We start from the raw sequence: 24,333 nt of genomic DNA, 5'->3' as shown, positions 1-24,333 counted from the left end.
TAAAAAAAAAAAAAAAAAAAAAAAAAAAAAAGGGGGGGGGGGGCAAATTAATTTTGAAAGTAAAATTGGACTTAAAAGCATCTACATACAGTGGTTTGTTACCTTAGATTTATACTCCTGGGGTTCATTCCTATCTGCAAGAATCTCTTTGGCTGCCCAGCTGGGCACCGCAGAATGCAAATGCACCTTTTTTGGGAACAACTAAATTCCTAGTGTAGACAGAACATGAGATGATGCCTAATCCATATAACACCTGATTTCTTTCTAATAATTGACTGTGCAACAGTTAACTTTACTGTCATAACAGCTGCTTCATTTTGTCTACTCTCACTAACTTTTAAAATTCTACCTGTGGCAGTTCTCATATTTTTGTTTTTGCACTCTTTAATGGCTTGTATAAAAAGTGATTTTTTTTAACTGGTGATATCATCTGCCCCTGAATTTCTTTATTTAATTTACAGAGCATTTCTTTCCTAATAGTCTCTCCTGGATTTTAAATTTTAAATGACATTTGTTTTTGCTAGTCATTGGAATCTTTCCAATATGTGCTGAACTGCAGAGACTTTCTTGAAGTTTACTTTCTGAAGATGCACTGCATCCATCTTTATCATGTTAAGAACAGCAACAAAGTAAGCAAAGACTAAGAATACAGAGAGTAAATGAGAATTTTTAAATCGTATTCTTTTGTAAGATAACTGGTAGAACTAAAAGCTTCTGAACCCTTTTGAGCAGATTCCATGGATCCTTCCCACTTACCTAGTTAACAAGGTGTTAGTTGACTGTTGTCGATTTGTATATTTTGAAATCAAGACCACACACCCCTACATAAATTGTTACTGCTTTTAGTAGACCCCAAGACAGTAGCTTTCTCAGTCAGCTAAGGCCCCCAACAGATGATTAAATAATCACACAAGTAGAACCTGAGAGATTTTATACCAAATCCCAAAAATCACATGACCTGCCATGCCAGATATTCATGGCAGGATGCATTATTTTTAGGATCAAGCATAACATTCCTTAAATGACAACTGCATGACTGTCAGCTCTGGGGATACTCCCATTCAAATCCCTACGATCAGCTGATGTTGGAATGGGGCGTGGGGTAGCCTTCGAGTCTGAGAGAGCCATTCCATAGCTGATCCCTGAGATCTGAACCAGGACACGGCGCTGCCTGACCCAGTGGAAGGATTTCCCCCTCTGCCTATGCCAACACAGTTCCTGCCTTCCTTTCCTGCATGTTAATCATGTACCTCAGTTGCACCAAAAATGTAAAGTCTGCTAAGGCTGTAACCTAATTGAAGATCAGGTGTAAATCTGAAAGTCTTCTCTATTTATCTTCAGAAATAATAGAAAAATCAAATGTGCTTCCTTTTATACATTTATTATTTTTAAATACAGTGGCTTTTCTAAGGCTGAAAATGTTCAAGTTCCTTAGCAAATGCAGAAAGCTTTATGCTTGCTTTGTCAAGACTGTCGGTAACATTTTAAAAACTTCTGTGCCAAGCATTTTTTGTTTGAGGTTAACGGCATGATACATTGCTCTTAAAACTGCCTTGATGCAAGGAAACCTTTTGTCTCCCATCCCTTCACCCCCTCCTTCCCTCATTATGCTACTACCATAGCTGTTCCTATTTGCTTTTGGGGGGGATTTGAGAAGTTTCCTTATTTTAGGGGTCCCTACCACTTAAAACACCCAGGAATAATAATACAGGCAGCTGTTTATATCCGGAATGTATCATCAGCCATTTGTCATCCTGCTAGATTTCAGTGGTAAAGGCATCATTTATCCTGTGTTAATTGTGCTGGCTATTTTGGGCAGGCTCAGCAGTTTTACTGCTAATAACAGCTGTGTGCTTTTACCATCCAACTCCATAGTTGGACTGTAGTTTTCACTTTGAGTGAGGAATCACACTTAGAACATGAACATTTTTTTTTCACATTCATATTATTACTATTCTGCTTGGCCTCTGGTTAAAAATAAACAAAAGCCACAGGAAAAAGATTTCCAGGAAAAATCTCAGAACTTTCTTTTGCAAATGAATGCGTCTTTTAGTGTTGTCATTGTTTAAAAACTATACCATCTGTTTTCAGATTATTGGCTATCAACCACTTATTGTGCTGAATAGCAATTACATGTGTAATTGACAAATGGTGAATTATTGTTGGAGGTTCGATGATTTACCCAAGATCAAACTTCAAGACATTGTGATCTGTCTTGTACTAGAATTCTTAGTTCTGAACATCCAGTGATGTTAAACAGTGTTATTTGCTTTACTGTTCCATCTGATGTGGGTTTTATAGTGATTTTTCATATTAATAAGATGCATTTCTGTAAAGTTTTAGGCTATGATAGTAAGACTTTGTAGATGTAAAAAAAACAAAAAAACCCCAATTGTATAGTTTATTTTTAATTTTACTTCCCGTGAGGGGCAAAGTGTAGTACTCTTAGTCCTGTGTGTGTTTTAAGATCTAGTATTTTCATAGACCTAGCACAATAGTTTTTATTCTGTTACAAAATCCTGACAATATGCATTCACTGAATACAAGGAAGAAAAATATGTATGAAATATCAAAAGAATATCCTGTGTTGGCTTTATGGAGATAGACGTGTCACAAAAAACAGCCAGCATAAACTAACCCCCACCCCCCAAACTACAGTGATTTGCAGTTTGCTCTGGCCATTTAAAAAAAAAATCTGAGCAAGTTCTCAAGGCTAACTGCTCAGTTTCAAAAACATAATTGGTGAATAATATCAGACTGGGTCAACAACTTTTTCCACGTTGCACTTTAAAAATAATTCATAAACATAAGTAACACCTTTAGGCAGAATGGTAGCCAGGCAGCTCTGCATCTTGGGCAGCTTCTCAACTACTGGAATAGCAGTGGCTTTTGCAGTGCTGATCACAGAGGAACAATTACCTGTTTCCATGGTTGCACCTGTTTTTGCAGCTGTCCTGTCCCACCCCCAGAAGGTGACATCTAGGGCTGCTATGTAGGTCTACTTCCTCTTTCTTCCCCTCAGTTGCACTAGTGCCTTCAAGAAAGGTAGCTTTTATTAAATGGATTAAGAATTGTTTATTTTCTATATCCTAAAATAAACATCAAATATAGTAGCAATCATTAAATAGCTATTTTATATGCATTTTTCCCTGTATCATGTCATCTTTTTAATTTCTGCAGCCACACTCAAATGTAAGCAGGCTTTGTTACTGCTTTATTTGAAGTCATGCATACAGTCCTCTTTTATATTTAAAAAATTCAGTTACGGTATTTAAATATGTTTATATTTTTGTCTGTATTTTGAGTTCAGTTTCATCTTAGTTTTATGTTTTTTCCTTTATTTTTTTTATTTTTCTTTTATTTACCATTTGATGTGGTAGTGCAAAATCAGGGTAAGTTTATATTTATTTTATCAGGATTGTTGTGGGTATATGAGAATTTTTTGTTTGAAAATTATAATCTGGTGTATTAAATGCTCTGTTTATTCAATACATTTATGTGCTTTTCGTTTCCCCCACAAAAGGAGATGTTAGGCAGTAAACACTTTGCTAAAGTATTCATAGTGAAAGACCAATGATACTTAATCAAATGGCTTTATAATATTTCTGTTAATATCTTGTCTTACACTGTGAAGTACTTGCTATTTAATTTAAATTATTATACAGCATTACTTAAAACTTGAACTTCAGTTGTATTTTAGAAAGCTATTTAATAGTATTAGATTTTTTTCTTTCTTCAGTGTTATGGCTGTCTATTTGTAAATTAGGCTATTGTGCTTTATCGCATAAGACCTTCATGCTTTTCCTGCTTAATCCACATTGTAATAAAAAAACATAATACCCATGTTACCCTCCATTCTGCAAGTGAGACTAATTTTAATTCCTTATTTATAATAATTTGACAGCTATATTCATGTATTTTTATTAAGTATGCATAACAGTGGCATAAGATTATTGGAAAGTTATTCAATAGGAAATACACAGATTTTATAATCTCCTGGTGACTTTATTTTAACTTTTATGTCCTAATTGGAAAATCCAGAAAGGCTGGGTTTTCATAAAGAAAGGTAACCTTATGAAGGGAGAGCGATTAGGTTTATGGGGCAATACATAACTAATTAAACATATATTTGGAAATTCATATGGTTTGGAATAGTAACTGCACTTGAGGCATAATGTGAGAGTTTACTCTTTGTTCTTAAAGTTGATTCTTTAAACTAATTAATTGCATACCAGTTACTGTACCCATTTGAGAATGAGGTCCTCCTGGGGAACCTGTAGTCTGTAGGTGGAAAGACATGGGAGGAATATAAAATGAGTGATGGCAGTGTCTGTTTTTCATCTGGGATAGTCTTTTTGTCTACTGGAATCCTAAGACGTTGATATGTGAAGCTTCTGTGTACCCCGAGCATAATTATGTTATAATGTGTTTCTAATTTAAAATAAACTTATGATAGGTAAAACTACAAGGGTCTATTATAAGTAAGCACACTCAAAATCTGTCTTGTGTGGTAATCTTTTAAGACCTCTGATTTTCATAGTTCCTTAAGTGTGGACACTACTGTTGACTTTAATAGTTAAAAACAGAAAGAGTCAAGAAATGCTGCATCTTGCTGTTGCAAACTTTTTATTTTCAATACTATATTAGAGGCGGATAAATAACTAGTATAGTATGGTTCGGTCCTTGCACCTGTACTCTTCAATATCTTCATTGGTGACTTGGATGTGGCTGTGAAGTGTACTCTGTCCGTTTGTGGACAGTACTAAATTGTGGGGTGAAGTGCGTGCTCTGGAGGGTAGGGAACAATTGCAGGCAGACTGAACAGGTTGGAAAAGTGGGCAGAACACAGTAGGATGCAGTACAACAAGGACAAGTGCAGAGTGCTGCACCTAGGGTGCAAAAATATCTAGCACACCTACTGGCTGGGAAGTGACCCTCTCAGCAGCACAAAAGCTGAAAGGGATCTCGGGGTCATAGTGAATTCCAAGATGAACATGAGTCGTCAGTGTTACTAAATCATCAGCAAAGCTAACCACACTTTATAATGAATCAGCAGATACATGACAAATAGAACCAGGAAGGTGATATTTCCCCTCTGTGGCATTGGTCAGACCACAGTTGGAGTACTGCGTTCAATTTTGGGCATCATACTTCAAGAAGGAAGTTGATAGACTCAAGAGGGTCCAGAGGAGAGCCACTCGTGTGGTTAGGGGCTTACAGAACAAGCCCTGTGAGGAAAGACTAAGGGACCTGGACCCCTTCAGCCTCTGCAAGAGAAGGCTGAGAGGTGATCTTATGGCCGTCTACAAATTCATTAGGGGGACGCAGCAAGGGATCGGAGACGCTCTGTTCAGCAGGGCACCTCTTGGGGTAGCAAGGAACAGCAGTCACAAACTGGCAAAGAGCAGATTTAGGCTAGATATCAGGAAAAACTTCTTCACAGTAAGGATGCCAAAATTTGGAATGGGCTTCCAAGGGAGGTGGTGCTCTCCCCTACCTTGGGGGCCTTTAAGAGAAGGCTGGATAGGCATCTGGCTGGTGTCATCTGACCCCAGCACTCTTCTGCCTAGGCAAGGGGTCAGACTCGATGATCTGTTGAGGTCCCTTCTAACCCTAGCATCTATGAAACTAAAGAAATTTCTGGGTGAAATATTTATATTTTAAAAATAAATAAAATGCATAAATACACAAACAGGAGTTGCCTGACTTTTATAAGCTAGGATGACCAAGGAAGAGGGGAAAATAACTGAAGTGTTTTGGCACAAGTCATCAAATAAGACCTAGCTCTAATTTTGAGGGGGAGAGGAAAAACTTACACTATCAACTCCTAGAGTCATGCTGTCAGCCCAAATTTAAATATTCATTAGATTTTTTTTTCACTTTTACCTTTATACAGGTACTTGGCAGTATTTACATGTAATCATTTTCACATAATGACAGTTGTCTTTGTGTCTGCCTGTGGTTTAGTCATGATAGAAGTTGATTGCCACCTTTTGCAACCCCTTCAGCTGTCCTTGTAGCTCATACAATGTATTTATGCAAATAATTAAGATTATACTCTTCATTCTATGTTCATAGTTTCCCTGCAGAGGAGAAAACACTACTATAGTCTTAACACTTTAAAACTGAATCTATTTATATAAGGTGTTGCATACATTTTCCCAGGTAAAAAATATAACTGTAGTGAAATCATAGCCTGGAACTACTACTTTGGATATTGTTTTCACAAATACTGGTTTACAGTTACTTTAGTATAGACATTAGAATCTCTGACTAGTCCACCTTATTTATTTATTTTTTTACTCTTTTAAAATGGAGTATATTAGCATTTAAATGCTAAACAGATTTGTCCAAATTGTGCTTTCAGATGCATGAAAATTCTCCCCTGAAGAACTTTTTTGGCAGAAAAGGATGTTCATGTGTATCTGACATGTACAATTAATTATAAATGGCGAAAAAATTAAGAAGCGCATCTGATTTTTTTTTTCAGAAAATCTACCGAATATTTTAAAAAGTAAAGTATTTATTACTAAGCCGCTATACTAAGAGCAATATGTTGTATTAGTGAATCAGAGTAATCTTTTACAAGGGAATAAAGCAGTTTTGCTGCACTAAGAGTATATGATGTCTATTTTAAATGTCTGACCAATGTCTCACTAGAATGGATTAGTGGCTCTCAGCCTTTGATAGCAGTAGTCCTTGTAATCTTCCTCACAATTAATTGAAACCCCCTCACTTAGAAATAGGGTAAGAGGATTGTGACCCTCTGTGTCAACATTGAGGATCTTCCAGTTCCAAAAAGTAGGATGCAGTATTTCTGAAATTTCATCTCTGATAACGTTATAAAATGATGCATGCAATTCAGCGTTTGTTATGACTGGCTCTTCCTGAGGTTATGTAAGTTACCTAAAAAGATTACTAAAAGAAGGAAAAAAGGTGAAGGAGGAAAATAATTATGTGAATCAGTGAAATTCATTTAAATTTACTATTCACCCTAATATATTCTGTTTCTTATAATAACTACTGCTATATTTTAGGCATGAATTGCTTGAAGAAGCTAGAAGGCAAGGTCTACCTTTTGCACAATGGGACGGACCTACTGTAGTTGTGTGGTTAGAGGTAAACAATCCCTTTTAAATGTAAACTATTCTATATAGTCTTGTAGCATAAGATTTGGGGGAAAAATATAAAATTCCATTTGTATCCTATTTTTTGTTTGCCAGTTATGGGTGGGAATGCCAGCGTGGTATGTGGCTGCTTGTCGAGCAAATGTGAAAAGTGGTGCTATCATGTCAGCCTTGTCTGATACAGAAATACAGCGTGAAATTGGAATCAGTAATCCTCTACACAGATTGAAACTGAGGCTTGCCATTCAAGAGATCATGTCCCTAACAAGTCCATCTGCCCCTCCTACATCACGAACGGTAAGAAACGTTGGAAGTAACTTAATACATTGTACGAGAAAAATCACTGTTGAAACAGAAGAAAACATATTTTGCTTTAGTAAATGTTGGGGCTTCATAAATTAAATTGGGGCTCATAAATTAAACTGAGCAGCAGCACAGGTAGATAATTTTCTTTTTCATGTCAAATAACAGTTGTAAGATTTTATAATCCGTTCATTGCTAAAACATTTAGTAATGTAAAGCAAATGCTATACAACACTGTAGATAAGTAAAGAAATATATTGGATTTTTAGTAGGCGTGCTGGTTTTCAGCTCAGCATGGCTACATTTGTCAGTGTCAGCTGAAGTATTTAGAAAACGTGTAATTTGACAAGTTTATTTTGCAAGTATTGTTGGCCGAAATAAATTGTAAAACAAGGAGTGATTTTTAATTTACGATCTCAGAAAGATAGTGTGATATCAAAGTGTATGTGGTTCAGAAAATAAACTACTAAGCAAATAAAAGGGCTGATACAGTTTTGAGTCATGAAAGCATCTCAGTCCCAGGTTATTTTTCTCTGATCCTACAAACTGTATCATGTAGATAAACCGTTGTTGACTGCAGTGTCCCGTATCTGTACATGGCTGCAATATCCTATAAGGAAATAAACAACTGCTGCAGAGAAATTTGTTCGTGCAGCTGCTACCAACTCCTAACAAAAGTAGAACAGTTTATCAGAAGACGAGAGTTATTAAACACTCTGGTTTCCATAATGCCACAGTGTATCTGAAAATATAAACAGTTCTCTAATTTGAAGTATAGATTCTCCATAGATGATTCTAATTAGATGAAAATTTGCTAATAGATTTATACAGATGTGGAAGAACTGCAGTAGTAATTGCATCTCAGCTTTTTGACCAAGATCAAGTTCTATTGCTATATATGACAACACTAGATTCTCAAATGAGTTAAGTGCAGTCTCATGCAGGGTCTCATCATGCATTCTTACCACACCTGATCTTCTGTTCACTGTAAAGGGGATTCATATAGGTCCCAAGTTCAGAGGATTAATTTGACTTTATTGTATTGTTTTTTCTGTAAACCTTTGAATGGAGTACCTACCTGTGTGGAAAGTCAAAACTGTTTGTTTATTGATAATTTTGCTAAAGCGCATGTGACACATCTAGTAGATCAAAATTTGTCTTTCCAGTGCAAAGATTGAATAAAAGAAAGCTTATGAATGTACAGATGTAGAAGAATCTGTTGCTTGGCTTTTGTTAAAATATTGGCCAGAGGCACACTGACAGAAATTGTATAGTTAAGAACAAATAGATGATAAAATGAGGGCAGGAATTATTTAGATGCTTTTGAAATTTTTTGCATAACACTAGATAGCTAACTATGCAGTGCTATCCAAAATATCATTTTGGGTTGTGTTGCTATGAGCCAGCTAATTTAGAACAAGCTCAGGTCAGTGTATATCTTAGAGTGTAGTAGTTGTCAGAATTTATGATTACATTGGTAAAATCTACTTAATGCACTTCATGGTTTGTTAAATGATCTCTGAAGGGAGGTGTCCATGTCAGTGGGCTTTTATTCTTCATTATCATTTTAAATAAATGTTAAATGTAAAACTTTAGAAACCATTGCTTTTGCCCATGCCTGCTCCTTATATGTACCTATTGCTTATATATTCTGCAACCTTTCCTCTTTGTTACTGCTTTCCTTTCATTGGATGTGATTGATTCACTGTGGGGTCATATTAGACCACGGGAAATGTCTGGGTAACACATGAAGAAATGGAAAATCTTACAGCCACACCACAAACGGTTAGTTACAGCACTGCCACTTCTGTTCTTTAGAGTGCTTTTCCCACTTTTCTGAATGCTTGAATCGTGTCTCTCTCAATCTCTTAAAATAATAACAGTTTTAAAGCGAGTTAAATTCTTTAGGATTATAACTTTCTTTAGTTACTAACCTTGTGTGAAATTATAAATTGCATCGTGTTATGCTTTTTCAGTAGGGGGGAAAAAAAATCTCAATTCTTAATATAGGCAAAATGTTTGGAGAACTCTTTCTGGATTTCATAAGTGGGGATTACCAAAATCTTTACTTATTTTGCTGTGGAGGCCAGTTCAGTGATTTGCAAACATTTTTTTTTCCCTTTACAGAAAATCTAATCAGTGCAAGGGTTTTCCTACTTCCATGAAAACTGATTTTGGGGGGTTTTTTTGTTTTTAATGCATGGTACTTGCATTCTTTAGCTCTTTTTAGTGCGTCATAGTTGATTCAATTCTACTACACCCTTGAAATAGTTTCATTACTAAATTTAAATACTAACATTTGTGTGTTCTTTTGCTTTTCTAACCACATAACATCAGGAAGATGAGGAGGGAAGCTGGGCTCAGGTTGGAAATTTTACACAATATATTATACTATATAAGTAAACCATATGCAATTAGAGCACAAAAAATCTTTATTTTGGTGTGTATTTTTATAATATAGTTTTTATCGATAGTAAAAAGCTTTTAAACTATCAATGCATATGTGAAAAAGTCTACTAGCGAGTCATCAAGGTATGTTATAGCTCTTTAAGACCTGCCAACACTTCATGCTCAGATTTGAAAAACTGGGGGCGGGAGTTAATTGCCATGCAGCGGACACTGCAGAGACTATAAATAAAAAAATGTATTGTGTTTTCTCTTATTACTAAAACTACTGAATAAAACATTAAGCATCCTGCTATTGTTAGAATGTTTGTGTTTATCTTTATTGGACCAGTCTATAATTGGGATAGCTCTTGGGCAGGTTCTTGGGCATCAAGTACCCTTACTCAGGAAGTGCAACCCGAGGAAGGGCATTTAATACCTAAAATATTGTCCAACAGTTCTCCCAGCTAAGTAGCTGGTCCAGTAAAATATGCCACACACATCTGTGCCTCAGATGCTTCCTGGCCTATTATGGCCAGTGTTATGGTTAGTCATCTGATGCACTTGTTCTCTAGTTTGCAAAATCACAAAAAATAGGAAAACTATTACTTAACTGACGTCTGTGACATTGGATTTGTTCTTTTGTTCAAACTACAATGTTTGAAAACCATTTTTAAAACAAAATAACTTTGGTCTCTAAAGCCTGAAGGTTTGTGGCAAGTTAATGGTTCAAGAAAAATACCTGCCTGCTATAGGAACCCTGTTCAGCCTCATCACTAGCATAATCACTATCCTTCAGGGATGCTCAGCAGTCCAAGCCCAGCATATTTTTGTGTTACCTGTGTAGTCCATGTTGGACAACTGTTTTGCCTTAAAGCTCTGATAAATCCTCTTTGTACCTTTTAAAGTAAGGATGGATAAGTGTCCAGAAGTATAGTCAATCCTCCTTTATGTATAAGAAATGGTAAATTTTGTAATTGACAAAGGCTGCTGTCTGACCCATATATTTGAATTGTACTGTATCTCATTTCTTGGCTAGACTAGCACAGAGTTCTTATGGAAATGATAATACTGTATTTAGTTGAATACAAGATGAGCCCTCCCCCCACCCAGGGCTTTTTCACCCTGGGGAGAAAAAGCCCATTTGCTTATAGCTACATGCAAAGAAACCTCATTACACACTTTGCCTATCATTAAACTACTGCCAAAAGCAGCATTTGCTTAGTAATGGAAACTAACCATAAAGTTAATTGAATGCAGTCCACACTGTCCATGCCTGTAAAACACATGGCCATGTCCCACATTGCCGGGAGTTCCCTCCACAGGGAACTAGCACCAGGCCTGGAGGTGCTACAATACCAGGCCAGCACCAGAAGGACCAGAGGCAGCCTCCCTTTGCAAAAACGCTACATTTAATCTTAGCTGATAGGTCCAGATGCCAGTGATAATGTACCACAAGGATAAATTGGTGCATCCCATCTGAATAAGATAAATGGCAGTTGCCATTGAGCATACTCCCATTCACCGCTGACTTTTCCAAGTCATGGTGAGCAACTACCTTAAATAACTTTTGCCTTCCTCTTCACAGCTGAGCTGTGCCTTTCCCTTTTCCTGTGATTCCAGTTTTTTTCACCAGTTTTCAAAGTCTGACAAACATCACTGAATGTGGGGTCCCAAACAGTTCACCCAAATCCCTCTGTCACTTCCTCAACCTATCACATTTCGTTAGTGTGGCCCTGTCCTCCATAAGGTAGAGCTGGACCAGGTTGCCCTCTGCCACATCTGCATATACATTTTTGGAGGCTCTTAGGACTCATGATGAGAACATCTGGTTCCAGTCATGAATGGGGGTGGGGCTAATTGGCAGATGGCTGTTTTGTGGGGGCTGTCTGGAGAACACACACATACTGAGCAGTGCTGAGCTGTGGGGTCACCATGGCTTAAAACGCTGTTGACTCTGTTGGGGCCCAGCCCAATGAACTGTATGGTAAATCATGAGCCTTCTGGCTTTGGACTGATGTCAGGCATCGTTTGTACTATATATAAGTAGGTGCCAAAGTGTTACTTAAGTGTGCTTCAAGTTTTAGTACAGGTATGCTTCAGGCAGTTTCAAAAAGATAAAATGTATCAATTCTGGAAGAACTAAGTCTGTGGGTACTATATGAAAAATACTAGAGGCATATTTATTTCAAGGCCAGTGTTTTTCAAATTTGCCCCTCACTTCTTTGTGCATGTGGAGAGCAGGATCTGATGGTACAAGGGGGGAAAGGGACTGCAGGGAGAAGTTGGGTGGGAAAAGGTAAATCTGACCCTCCAGATTTGTCCCTCTCCCGCTGCTACAGCAGGGAAGACGCATTCATGGCCAACCTCCAATAATTAGATTCTGCATCTGGAAATTTATAACCAATGTTATAAATTTTGCATTTGTAGAATCCTAATTAGGGTTCATCTTGTATTCCGGTAAATACGGTAGTTCTCATTTTTCCCCTTTCATGAAAGTACATGTTGGGGAGTTAGGGGGTAGAATTTTCAAAGGTAGAAGAACATGTTTAGTAGTATAATTCGCAATTGCCTCTTGGACAAATCTGGAAAACTTTTCAGTGGAACTGTTTAAGACTGTTCCATGCCTTGTAGAATAAGGAGTAGCAGTTAAAGCTGTGAGTCCATAGCATGGTATATCATATGGGGGATTTATTTATTTTTAACTAGCATAAATTCCACAAAACTCCTAATGTGTTCATATTCCACAGCGAGGTGTTTTTTTTAACTTTGTGATTTGTCATAAGAAATATAAAACTATACTATACCACTTTTATAGGGTTTTTTCATTTTTTTTTCATGAGACATGGTGTATTCATCTTTTGTGAAAATAAAGCTCTAAGTTATATTGTCGTGATACCAAGGCTCATGAAGGAACTGAATTTGAGGAATGTGCAAAAAATTCATCAAAAAGTGACCAGAAATCAATGGAAAGTTTACTTACTGCTTCTGAATATCAATACTCCTTTTTTTCCTAAGGATTCTTTAATTTAAAAAAAAAAAGTAGTAAAGTGGCATATTTCAACTCAACCCTTTCAAAGCTGCTTTTTTTACAAACTAATAAAGTTAGTTATAAGTTTTGCCTTTCCTTTAATTCTGAATTATCAAAGGAAAGCTTATAGTTAGGATCTTTTTGCCTTTTGAATTGAGTAAATTTACTTTTAAATCTTACCTTTTCAAAAACAGACTTTAGCATATGGTGATATGAACCACGAGTGGATTGGTAATGAATGGCTCCCTAGCTTGGGGCTCCCTCAGTATCGCAGCTACTTCATGGAATGTCTCGTTGATGCTAGAATGCTTGATCACTTGACTAAGAAAGATCTCCGTGGACAGCTTAAAATGGTTGACAGTTTTCACAGGTAAAGAGAAAATAAATATTCATGAGCTCACACTCCTCAGTATATACTTCAGCTGTTATCTGACATCTGTTTTCTTTTCTAAATAGGAATAGTTTCCAGTGTGGTATTATGTGTCTGCGAAGATTAAATTATGACCGAAAAGAACTTGAAAGAAAAAGAGAAGAAAGCCAGAATGAAATAAAAGGTTAATCTCATTATAAGATGACTCAATTTTTATTATTTAAATAAACACAATTACTTTAATTTGGAAGGCGTCTCTTTCTCAGGGTCATAGACGTTTCAGGTGCAAGATGTTTGATAGTAGGGTCTTGTCATCAACAGTTCATTGGCTATGGAATCACCCATGTGCACATAGCTGTTAAAACCTGAGCTTTTACTTATTTTTTAAAAAATCACCCCTTATTGTTCTGAAGGAAATCTGGGATATGTGAACCAAAGAAACTTGCAACATTTTATTTTAAAAGACAACACCTAAACTGACAGTTGTCCCCATTTTTCTGTATTGTTTTTCTGTGTTGTTTTGAAATGAACTCTGGATTCTAATGGCTGTGTTACTGTTCATGAATAAGTAACTAGTGCATTACTGATCTTAATGACAAGCATCTCTCTGACATTTTTCTATTGTTGGATTCACTGATGAACATAAAACAGAGGATAGAAACAGAAGTAGAAAATGGGGCAATGGCTTAAACACTCTCATAGAAGAAAATAATCCTCCATTTGGGAAGAGGGATTTTTATCTTTTTTCCCCATGCCAAAAGCCTTAAGCACCATCTTGGGCATCAGCTATCCAGATTTTCACAATTCTTTGTACCTCCCCTATTGTCAAAAGCCTCAGTTACTATTCTCCAACTCTTCAAATACTTTCTTTTCTTTTCCCTCTTGACATTCAGAATGACTATGCATATGCCAGTTATCAGAATGTGTTTTCCCCCCTCCCTTTCTCTTTTAAACAATTTTTTAAATTGGGTATATATTAATAGCAGAATCTTCACAGTAGTTTTATTATAAAAGTCCTCCCCAAACTTGAAACATTTTAGGTCATTTTCTTCAGTTTACTATGTGTGGGGTTTTTTTTTTAAGTTCTTTCCTCTCCACACTAACTCAGTTACATAAAGTAGAAGTAGCAGAAAGCCACAGATCATGTTTATAGAAGGAACAAAGCATCAGAGTTCAGGAAGCGGATGCATAAGAGCTCAGATATATTTAAACAAGTTGTTTCAAATATGCCATGGAATTTATATTTATTTAAAAAAAAACCCCAAACTTCCAAGTGTGAACTAAAGAAACTAATGGTGTTTTCATTGTCCTAATTTTGCTGTTGTATTATCTCTGGAGTTTAATGGTTATACTGCTGTCACAAATGTTTCTTTCTCTTTAAAAAAAACAATAGGTATATTGGGAGGGAGTGGGAGAGGTGGCTGAGCTATTTCCCACCACTACCCAGTGTCCTCCCTTAAAACACAACATTCAGTAAGCTACAATATGTAAAGGGTGTGACAGAAAACAGTTTTCTCCCTTGTTTTAGAGAGGAATCTTGTGTTACTGTATTTACTCAAATATAAAACACAGTTTCTTTCTCCTCCCCCTTATCTCCCCCTTCAGCTGAGGTTGGGGGAAGATTCTTTGTCTTGGATTTGAGTACAGGAGCCGGGGGTGGCCTGCAAGTAGCTGCTGCAACTCTTATTCCAGCCCTGACCTGATTTTGTTCTCAGAGCTACAGCTGCTGCCTTCATCCCACCCCCTGCACCTGCCCCTTGCTGCTTCTGTTCCCCTGCTGTTACCTACCCTTTGTTTTGGCTCTGGCACTTTTTTTTTGACCATTTTAACTGTAGCGTGAAATGAACTCACTGTCAAATTAAATAAGTTACTATATAAGGGTATAGTTGGGGCTTTACTGCTGACTGCCTGAGTGACAGACTGACCCTCTACCAATAAATTGTAGATTAAATGAGACTAGTAACTATATGTTTATATATGGGTTTGTTTTTGTCTTATAGATGTACTTGTCTGGAGCAATGACAGAATGATCCACTGGGTACTGTCAATTGGTCTTAAAGAATATGCAAATAACCTTATAGAAAGTGGAGTTCATGGTGCACTTGTGGCCTTAGATGAAACTTTTGATTATAATGCATTAGCTCTATTGTTACAAATACCCACTCAGAACACGCAGGTAATGCTTATGGTAACTTGATGACTTCCTACACGTGTTAATAAAATATGCTATCCTGTCTAGTTGTTTTTATGAAAACAAATACAGAATTTTAAATATTTGAAACTTGTTTTTAGTCTCTTCTACCAGATACTGTCAGGCATACCAGGGTTGTTTTTTTTTTAATTCTTATATTTTCCATTATTTATGCTGTATGTTCTAATTAACTTATATTTCAACATGAGTGGTTTTAGGATTCCGATAGAGGGGTTTGGCACACCACCTTTCAGACCACAGGGGTGAGATGTGGCTGGCACCCTGAGGCTGGCTTGAGGACGTTGGGGATCTTGGCAAAGAGTAGGCTCTGTAAAAGGGGATATGCCTGCTGCCACTGCTCTTGGCCAAGTCTGCACAGCTGGTCTCTGTAATCTTGTGGTGAAATGGGGCAGGAGTGGCTCTGTGGTTCCCCCTGTGCCTGCAGAAGTGGAGGAGGTAGGGGAGGGAAGGAAGGGGTTCTTCCTTCCAGTGCCCGCTGCCATCTGTTGTGGGGAGCAGGGGGCAGGCAGAGGAAGACAAAAACCCCTGCTGCCAGTGTCCCCTTCTGAGCCCAGCATGCTGCCCAGCTGCAGCTCAGTGCCAAAAGAGGGCTGGAGTGGTTCTGGGGGCTCCCCCTGTGTCTGGATCAGCTGTGGAAAGTGGCAGTAGTGGTGGAGGAAGGGAGATGTGACGACACCTTTGCAGCCTCCCTAGATTCACCCTTGTATTTCAAACAAGAGTTGGTTTTCTTTTGGTTTATCTTCTCTAAATTGACGTATCCTTTATTTATCAATTGTTTATTTTTTTAATTGCACCTGTGACATGTTTTTTTGCTTTACAAAGAAAAACTTCCTTTGCCAGAAGTTTCATTGTCACTATTTCATTTTCAGTTTGATAAAGTGAGTTTGTCCATTACAGATACAGTAGCTGATAACAGACAAGGTTCTTTGGATAAATGTGATATATTTTATTAGACTAAATAGTTGGAAAAATTGTTCTTTGTAAGCTTTCAGGCATAAATACCCTTTTTCAGGTGTAGGGAGAGTCTAGCTTATGATGACTATAGGGAAAGTCTAGCTGATGACTACATGTCAGGATTTAATTCTGTTTAAATTCTTTAGAAAGTAAGTTGCTGTAACTTGGCAAAGACTAAATTAATGCTGTACTAAAGCAATAATAGTGTTAACACAAATTCATTTTAAAATGTGTAGATGGTAGCAATTTTAAAGTGATAACATGATTTTGTATTACTAGCTTTCAAGACTAATGTCATTGTGTTTTTGTTTTTTTTAAATTTAGGCTCGTGCTGTTTTGGAGAAAGAATTCAATAACCTTCTTGTTATGGGCACTGACAGAAGACTTGATGAAGTAAGTCTGAGCTATTGGTCTGTTCTACTTTGCATTGTGGAGAAGTGTGAATTCTGATCTATTTCTTCTATTGAAGTGAAGAAATTTGGCTTCTGCAAAAGTAGCCTCTTAATAATTAAGCTATTAATACACCAGAATATATTGTTATATACTATTAGTAGAGTATAAATTGTTATTGCTAAGTAAGCTTCTCCCAGATAGCTCTTCCCAAGTACCTCATTCGTAACCTGTGAATTTTTTTTTCTGGTAGGCCTCTTTGTAATTACAAAGCATAAATGTAGGAAGATTGCTAAACTTGCATAATTTTTGTAACTAATTATTTTATGCAGTAAATGTACTGTAAAAGGGCCCATAATGCAACATAAGGTATTTTAAAGCAATGTAGGTAAAAATGACATGACTCAGTTTTGCTCTAAAATTGAGAGTTAATAAGGCTTATTGTACAATCACATTTTGGTTGCTTGCATAGAGAAGTCACTTGCAGCAATAAAAATATCTTAATAAGCTTATAAAACATGGTCAAAGTGTAGAGGATCAGAATGGTTAAATGAAAAGATAGAAGTGAGATGATCAAATTTTGAAAACAGAGCAAGAATGAAACCTACTGAGGATGGGATTATACATATGTTCAGGTCAAAGCACATCCTAAGCGAACAGTCTGATTGAGGGTTTGTTCATCTTCTGAGGTGAACAAAGTAGTAGTATATTTTATTAAGAAATGACTGTTCTGTGCTTGAACCTGTGGAGGGATTTTAGGACCATTTAAAACAGTGGGAGCCAAACTTTTTTGAAAACCGTGCCACAAATTAGCCGTGCACATTCCCTGAGTGCCATTCCAATCCCTTTCCTCTATCCAATCCGTTGCTCTGCTTTCTGCTTCATGCCGCTTTTGCCACCATGTTGCTTGTCCCCTCCCAGTTCTGCTGCGTGCTACGTAGAGGCTGCCTGTGCCACCCCTGACTTAAAGCATCTCAGAGGAAGTGGATTTTCCCTATACATTCTGTAGTGAGAATGTTTACTGAGCACTTGTATCCAGCAAAATAAGATGTTATCTAATATTAGAGTATTCTAAAGACTCAAGAGTATAGAGATGTATGAAGAGCATTGGAATGCTCTTCTGAGGCCATGTAATATCTAGGAAGATAGGAGCGAGTCAGGCCTTCTCCTTTTTTCTAGTTTTGAATATTAGCATTGTTTTTAGAGTCCTGCTTTCAGTAATTTAGGTTGTGTGCAGGTGATATGTTTGTAGTGCTACAAAGTTTGCAGCAAAGTTTACACAGACCCACCCCACCCCCAGTGAGCCCATGCTGCCACTTACAGGGAGCCCCCTCTACCTTGCTGCTGAACTGCTTCTGTTCGATTTAATAATCCCACAGTGCTTGCAACTGCAGAGCCAGGCATGCTGGTCAGTGGTGTGCCTGGCTTCCAGACTGCAGGTGCTCTGGGATCTTTACAGGGTGAGCAAGTGGCTGAAGAGAGCAGAGAGCAACTGTCTCTCCATCTGGGGACACTGACAATGGCAGCTGTGGCCCAGTTGCCACCAGGCAGCGATAGGAGCAGGGCAGCCTGCAAGCCTCCCTGACAGCTCACCCATGGATGAACTGACAGAGAGGCAGATGCTTGCCCTCCCTCCCTTTCCCTTGGAGGGTGGGAAGGAGAGCAGAACTATACAGGACTGTCTGAAGTAAAACCAAAACAAAACTCCCGACTTCTTAGTACAGTAGTTGTAACCAGTAGCAAGTAATGTAACAAGTAGAATATACCCTGAATGCTAGGGACTCTAGATGAGAAGTGTCTCTTTCAGAGAAGATACAAAACCCACAGGCTTGCCAAAAATAGCTTTAATAGCCACAGATGGTACTTTTTGTAAGTACTGACACTAGCTTTCAGGCAGAATTCCAGCTTGGATAATTGCATATTGTGTAGAAGTGGAGCATAATAGCTACAAGAGATGGTTGCACCTCACTAGTAAACGAATGATTCTTTTTTAAATCTTTTAGGTAGTCTGGAATCATTCAGAAAGAAAAGGTGTTATGTAATTGCTTCATTTATCTCCTCCTCTTCCAACTTAGAAAACATTTTAATACAAATTCTAAACATTTGTCTCAGTTATCTGTTGAGACAGGATGAGATTCCGTGGTATACCTCAGAAGCACCACAGGGAACTTGCAATCCCAGGAGAGGGAATTGCTATAGTTGCTTCAAGCTACCTTTGACTTCTCTAAGTCCTTGGTGTTAACTTAGATGAATCTTGTAATGAACATTGAGATACCACAGGGTTCTACTTAGTGAGGATAAAAACCATTCATCGATACATACAAACTGTGATATGTATCTTTTTCTTACCAGATATTATTTCATAGGTGTGGCAAAATGTCATATTTACTGGGTGCAGTGTCACACACAATTCAAATATAGTTTAAGATGTGAATATGCTACCAGGGAGAAACTGTTTAAATAGGGGGTGCATTCTGTTCCAAGTAGTTGAAAAAAATCTATTCACTTTAAATGAAACAGTATATAGGTGAGGATATACAGATAACTTCTGCACTTCAGGTTTTGTATTTGTTTTCTTTTAGAAGTCAATCCATTTTCTGTGATCTTTGTATCCTTATGCTATATGTCAATATAGGTACTCCAGCAAATATGGAATTTGAGACCAAAATGGATGTAACTATTTATTAGAAACCAAAAAAAACTGCACAGATGGCTGTTAAAGTCACTAAAACATTTTATTATCTGTCCCTCTTACATCATTTTCATTTACTTTTTGCTGCTAGATTATAAAACATTTTAACGTCACAGATTCTTAAGCGTAAATAAACATTAATGCACAGTGAAAATAATGGGTGCCATTATTGTATCTTCCAAGAGATGCTAAGCATACTGGTTTCCACAGACCTTTTTGGAATTGAAGGGCCTCCATTCTGGAAAATTGGTATGCATCACAAGTTATTTAAAAAAAAAAAAAAAAAAAAAAGTTTTCTTTCCATTTATGTACGTAAAATTTAAATGATCAGGTTTGTGGAAGCTGTTTAATTTTGATTTCTTCACAAACTCTGGTCTAAATTCTAGGGCTCAAGCCCTGAAAATTTGGGCCGTGATGCCTATTACTCCATTACTGACATTGCATGAACTTCAGCTTGTGACATAATTGCCAGCTTTAAAAATTACTGATGATACTCCTCAATCTGACAGGATGATGATAAAAGCTTTAGACGAGCACCTTCATGGAGAAAGAAGTTTAGACCAAAGGACATAAGAGGTTTAGCTGCTGGATCAGCAGAGACTCTCCCTGCAAATTTCAGAGTTACCACCTCAATGTCTTCACCCTCTATGCAGCCAAAGAAGATGCAAATTGATGGTACGTAAACAGCTTTTTTGTTATATTGAGCATGTTGGAATTTGTTTGTAGTGATTCCATATCCAGAATATTTCTGCCTTACGCATGCTTGTATGTATAAATCTTTTCATTTTAATCATATATATTTGTAATCACTTGTGAACGTTCTACAAGACGCACAGTTCCTTTTCACTTCACTTTGTTTGTTAAATAAAATTGTAAAATATCTTCTTATTTAGGAATACTTAGTTTCCATATCTCTGACTGGAAGCAAGGTGACATGCCACCAGAATTTTCATACATTTTTTGTACCTCCTTAAAGGTGTGGACACTGGCTGTAAATTTTCTAATCTGTATGAATAAAAATACAGTAAAGCCAGTTTCTTAATTCATTAAAATAATAATTCATTATTGGAAAAGAAAGGAAATAGTTACTACGTACATATTTGATGTTATCTTTATAAATTCTAGTACTAGTGTGTATATAATTACATACTAGTAAAAGGCATGGCTTATTTGTGAGCCGCTTTAATTGAAATAAAAGTTTTCAGAAATTATGTTAATAATATCATTCAGTCCACTGATGAAGGGCCTCATTAAGAGTAGATATAACCCAGGGTTGTTTTGAGTTTTGCTTTTCTAACTTACACCCTTTTAGAGTGAATTTATATGGTAGTTGCAATCATGTTGCTGTGTGGATTGGTTTTTAAGACTAACATGCATGCTGTGTTCTGCATGTCTTCCTCCTGTGATTGTTGAAACCAGGCAATGTATCAGGAACACAAAGATTGGATTCTGCTACAGTAAGGACTTATTCCTGTTAAAGCCTTCTGTTGGTAAGTAAAATTGACTGGTACAGAGTAAAACAAGTAACTTTTTAACTTAAAATTTAAATTAGTCTTTTCCAAAAATTATTAATAGCTAAATACAAAATACTTTTCTGTTTACAATATAAAATAATACATTGAGATTTCTGAGCCTGTTTCCTGTAAATGTAGATAAGGCTGTCATTTATGCAATATTTTAAAAGTTAACTTGCAGAGCAAATGTTATGGCATGTTCCTTTAAAATACTGAAGGTGGTTCTTTGCCAAAAGAAAAAAAAAGAATAAAATGGAGATTATTTGGTTCATTCTTTATATTATAAAATGCATTTTTTCCCCTGAAAGAATCCATAGTGCCATCTGGTCCATTTAGAATAATTATGACTTCATAGATAATGAAAAAATGAACTTTAGTTTGACAGGAGATATGATTGATTTTTTAAAGTATTGTAGGGCAGAATAATATTGCTTTCATCTATGGCTGGTAGATAGAGGGTAGCCATATTAGAGGAGTAAGGAAAAATGGAGAGGGAGAGTTGTTACTGTAAAGGTAGATACAAGGGATAGTCTGCTAGAAAAGAGAGAAGGTTTCTAGTATAGAGCATCATGGGTGGGGGTACCTGTATTTCTAACCTTGCCTTGATTTTCTGAGTGCATTTTACCAGCGTATGAATGAGGGTTTCTGCCACCGTTTTAAGATTGAAGCCCATGATTCTCTTACTTATAGTTGTGTACCCGCTATGATTCCTTAGCAGGTCTGCCTGAATTTGGTTAGTCGGTTCTTTTGAGACCTGACTTGTTCAACAGTAGAAGCTTGCTATACCAAGGGGAAAGTGTTTTCAGTGGAATTTGTGTACACATATGTATTTTCCTTAAAGCCTTAGATAGGCCCATCTTATTCTGGAGGCCCTGAACACTAGGACTGGGGTTCAGTCTGAATCCTAGTAGTCATTTTCTTTCTTTGCTTGTATTCTTCAGGGATCATCTGTTCAAAGCACTCCTTTTCTAGCTTAGATCAGTTTTGCGGTTACATACATGGACTGTTCCCTTTGCCAACTTTTTAACCCATTATCCTCAGATGTACTTGTTCTAAGCCAATGACCTCTTTACAGGGCTATCTGAAAATGCCTTCTTCCCTACATATTTGCAAGTAACCCTTTGCAGCCCTAATCAACTATTAAGCAAACAAATAGGATACACAGTATATGCCTTTACATTTTCAGGCAGCTTCCATGACTTCAAATTTCCTTAAATCATATGAAGAGGGGATGGATAACAGGAACCATAGGTGAGGTGCTATGACATTGTGGTAGTGCCCTGAAAAGCTTGGTGAAGCTTTCAAGTAAGTTAGATTAGGGTATGGGAAAGTTTGGAAAGAAAGAATGAACAGAATTGAATAGAGAGGGAAGAGGAGAAATTATTGAAAATGTTGATTCCTGTTAATACATAGGTGCACAAATCATTTTCTGTGTGGCTTGTAGCTTTCCAGATATACGGCTGTAATAGGCATGCAGAAAACACCTTCCAACTGCAATACAGAGAACCCAGTACTCAATTAGATGAGGAACTGTATTAGGGTATAAAATACAAATCCCAAATTAGCCTTTCGGTTGCTATTTTGAAAAACAGATAATTTCAGAAGTAGTCTGATTTTAAGTCCACCACTTCCAAGTTGTAGTCTTTTTCTAGTAGGAATACTGAGTGTTATCTCCACCAAGGGTTAGTTATGGCCTGCAGGCTAGATCTGGTCCATGGAGTCATAAGAGACTCTGCCTGTTTCTGTGTCCATGGTAGGGCCAGGTTGCAAGGAACTGTGCTATACAGCTTGACAACTAGAAGCTTTGACCCCACTTCTGCCACTCCCCTAGGCTCCTGTTGCCTGGCTACATACAGCATAAGAGCAGCTGGAAGATGGAGGGGTACAGGGGCAGGGAGAAATGGTGGCAGCTGCCTAGTTGTGGTGCTGCTCCTCACTTGCTGGAAGCTGCATCTGTAGGGATTATGAGGCGGAGGAACTGGGGCAAGCGGCAATGACACAAGTGCAGCTCCCAGCTGCCTGTCCCTGATACAGAAGCAAGCAAATGCCTCTGCTGCTGACATGCCACCCAGCCAGCATCATACTAGAACTAGATTGTTCTGGTCTGCAGCTTGTTAAAGGCTGCCAGCTGCTGATCTATACTGTTTAAGATGCTTTCAGTGCAAGCTTGCTGGAAGTCATTATGAATAGTCATCAATAATAGTAGGTAAATTTTCAAAGATATGTCTGTGTTTGCAGTCATTATCATGTCAGTAGCTAATGTAGGTACCATGAAACTAGCCTAGATGGACTTTCTTATGCATGGTAGAATGCTGAAAATGAAGCTTGTTGGTAAAGAATGTTGAGAATGAAGGTCCTAAAGACAAAGAATAGTTTAGATTAGATGGATCCATTGATGCTTAACTTGGGTATTTTTAAAACATTTCTTTGTTAAAACACTTCTTCTGATAAATATAAGTTGAAGGTAGTTAGCTTGTGGCCTGAAGACATTTCAGCCAAAAAGTATAGGAAACAAATATAATTGCCTACATCAGTGGTGCTTAACTTTTTTGCTGGCCGAATGTGTGACTTGGGGTTGTTCTGCTAGTCGAATCAGGCTCCACAACGCTTCCCTTAGCCCCAAGGTGGAGGATTGGAGGCCACCCTGCCTCCAGCTGGAAGCAAATCCTATACTAGAAACCCTGTATCCCTGGACAGGCCCCAGGCCACCACCGTGCACAGATCTAGCATGCTGTTTGGCCCACGGGCCTCTCCATAGGTATGGAAACTTGGTGGCAGGGGAGAGTCAATTGCTGCCAACACTCTTCTGCTGTCAAATTTTTGGACCCCTGAAGACCCCTGCAAGGTAGATGGCATGGCTTTGCTGGCGGATCTGGCCTGTGGGCCCTGGTCCACATCGTGCTGTAGTAGTAATTCAGTGCATGAATGCCATAATGATGAGCAGTTTAACTGAAAAACCTAGAATGCAATGTTTGCATGTTTGCTGGGTTTGTTGTTGCTCTTTTGGTTTGTTTTTTTTGTCTTTTGATGCTAAGGATTTTCTTTTTGTGTTTTTGTTTTACAGTTTACCCACACTATTTCTACCGGTGATATGCAGCATTTTGAACTCAGACCATATTTTAGAAATCATTGGAATCTTTAATCTGTTAATAATTGTTAAATGGACACTTTGAAATATTTTATTACAGAGTTTTTAATTAGCAAATGAATTCATGAGTACCATAGAGAAAATATTTTAGAATTAAATGTTTCTTATATTTATGTGACTTCTCATTTATATAATTACTTACCTTTCTGTTTGTATTCAGTCTATAAAAAGAAATCATTGCTGATTTTTTTTTTATCCTTAATTTGT

At 37.4% G+C, this 24,333-nt stretch overlaps 1 protein-coding gene across 8 annotated transcripts in view; it reads left to right on the top strand.

Moving 5' to 3' along the window:
- The window catches only part of PPFIA1 (PTPRF interacting protein alpha 1), a 103,921-nt gene extending 79,594 nt beyond the window's left edge, over positions 1 to 24,327 (top strand). For 2 of the 8 annotated variants that reach the window (XM_019519430.1, XM_019519436.1), the window contains exons 20-31: positions 3,381 to 3,392; positions 7,038 to 7,119; positions 7,224 to 7,424; positions 9,153 to 9,215; positions 9,768 to 9,794; positions 13,041 to 13,216; positions 13,303 to 13,400; positions 15,217 to 15,392; positions 16,707 to 16,775; positions 19,974 to 20,139; positions 20,884 to 20,954; positions 24,043 to 24,327. In XM_019519430.1, coding sequence (XP_019374975.1) covers positions 3,381 to 3,392; positions 7,038 to 7,119; positions 7,224 to 7,424; positions 9,153 to 9,215; positions 9,768 to 9,794; positions 13,041 to 13,216; positions 13,303 to 13,400; positions 15,217 to 15,392; positions 16,707 to 16,775; positions 19,974 to 20,139; positions 20,884 to 20,942 — 1,129 coding nt within the window. In that variant the 3' untranslated portion in view covers positions 20,943 to 20,954; positions 24,043 to 24,327. The remainder of the gene's footprint in view (positions 1 to 3,380; positions 3,393 to 7,037; positions 7,120 to 7,223; positions 7,425 to 9,152; positions 9,216 to 9,767; positions 9,795 to 13,040; positions 13,217 to 13,302; positions 13,401 to 15,216; positions 15,393 to 16,706; positions 16,776 to 19,973; positions 20,140 to 20,883; positions 20,955 to 24,042) is intronic. The other 6 variants (XM_019519431.1, XM_019519437.1, XM_019519432.1 and 3 more) reach the window with 5 other exon arrangements.
- The last annotated feature ends 6 nt before the right edge of the window (positions 24,328 to 24,333 follow it).

The sequence above is a fragment of the Gavialis gangeticus genome, unplaced genomic scaffold (assembly GCF_001723915.1).
Source record: "Gavialis gangeticus isolate Ggan-Ray unplaced genomic scaffold, GavGan_comp1, whole genome shotgun sequence".
NCBI classification, from domain to species: Eukaryota; Metazoa; Chordata; order Crocodylia; family Gavialidae; genus Gavialis; species Gavialis gangeticus.
This window is presented reverse-complemented; position numbering and strand designations above follow the sequence as displayed.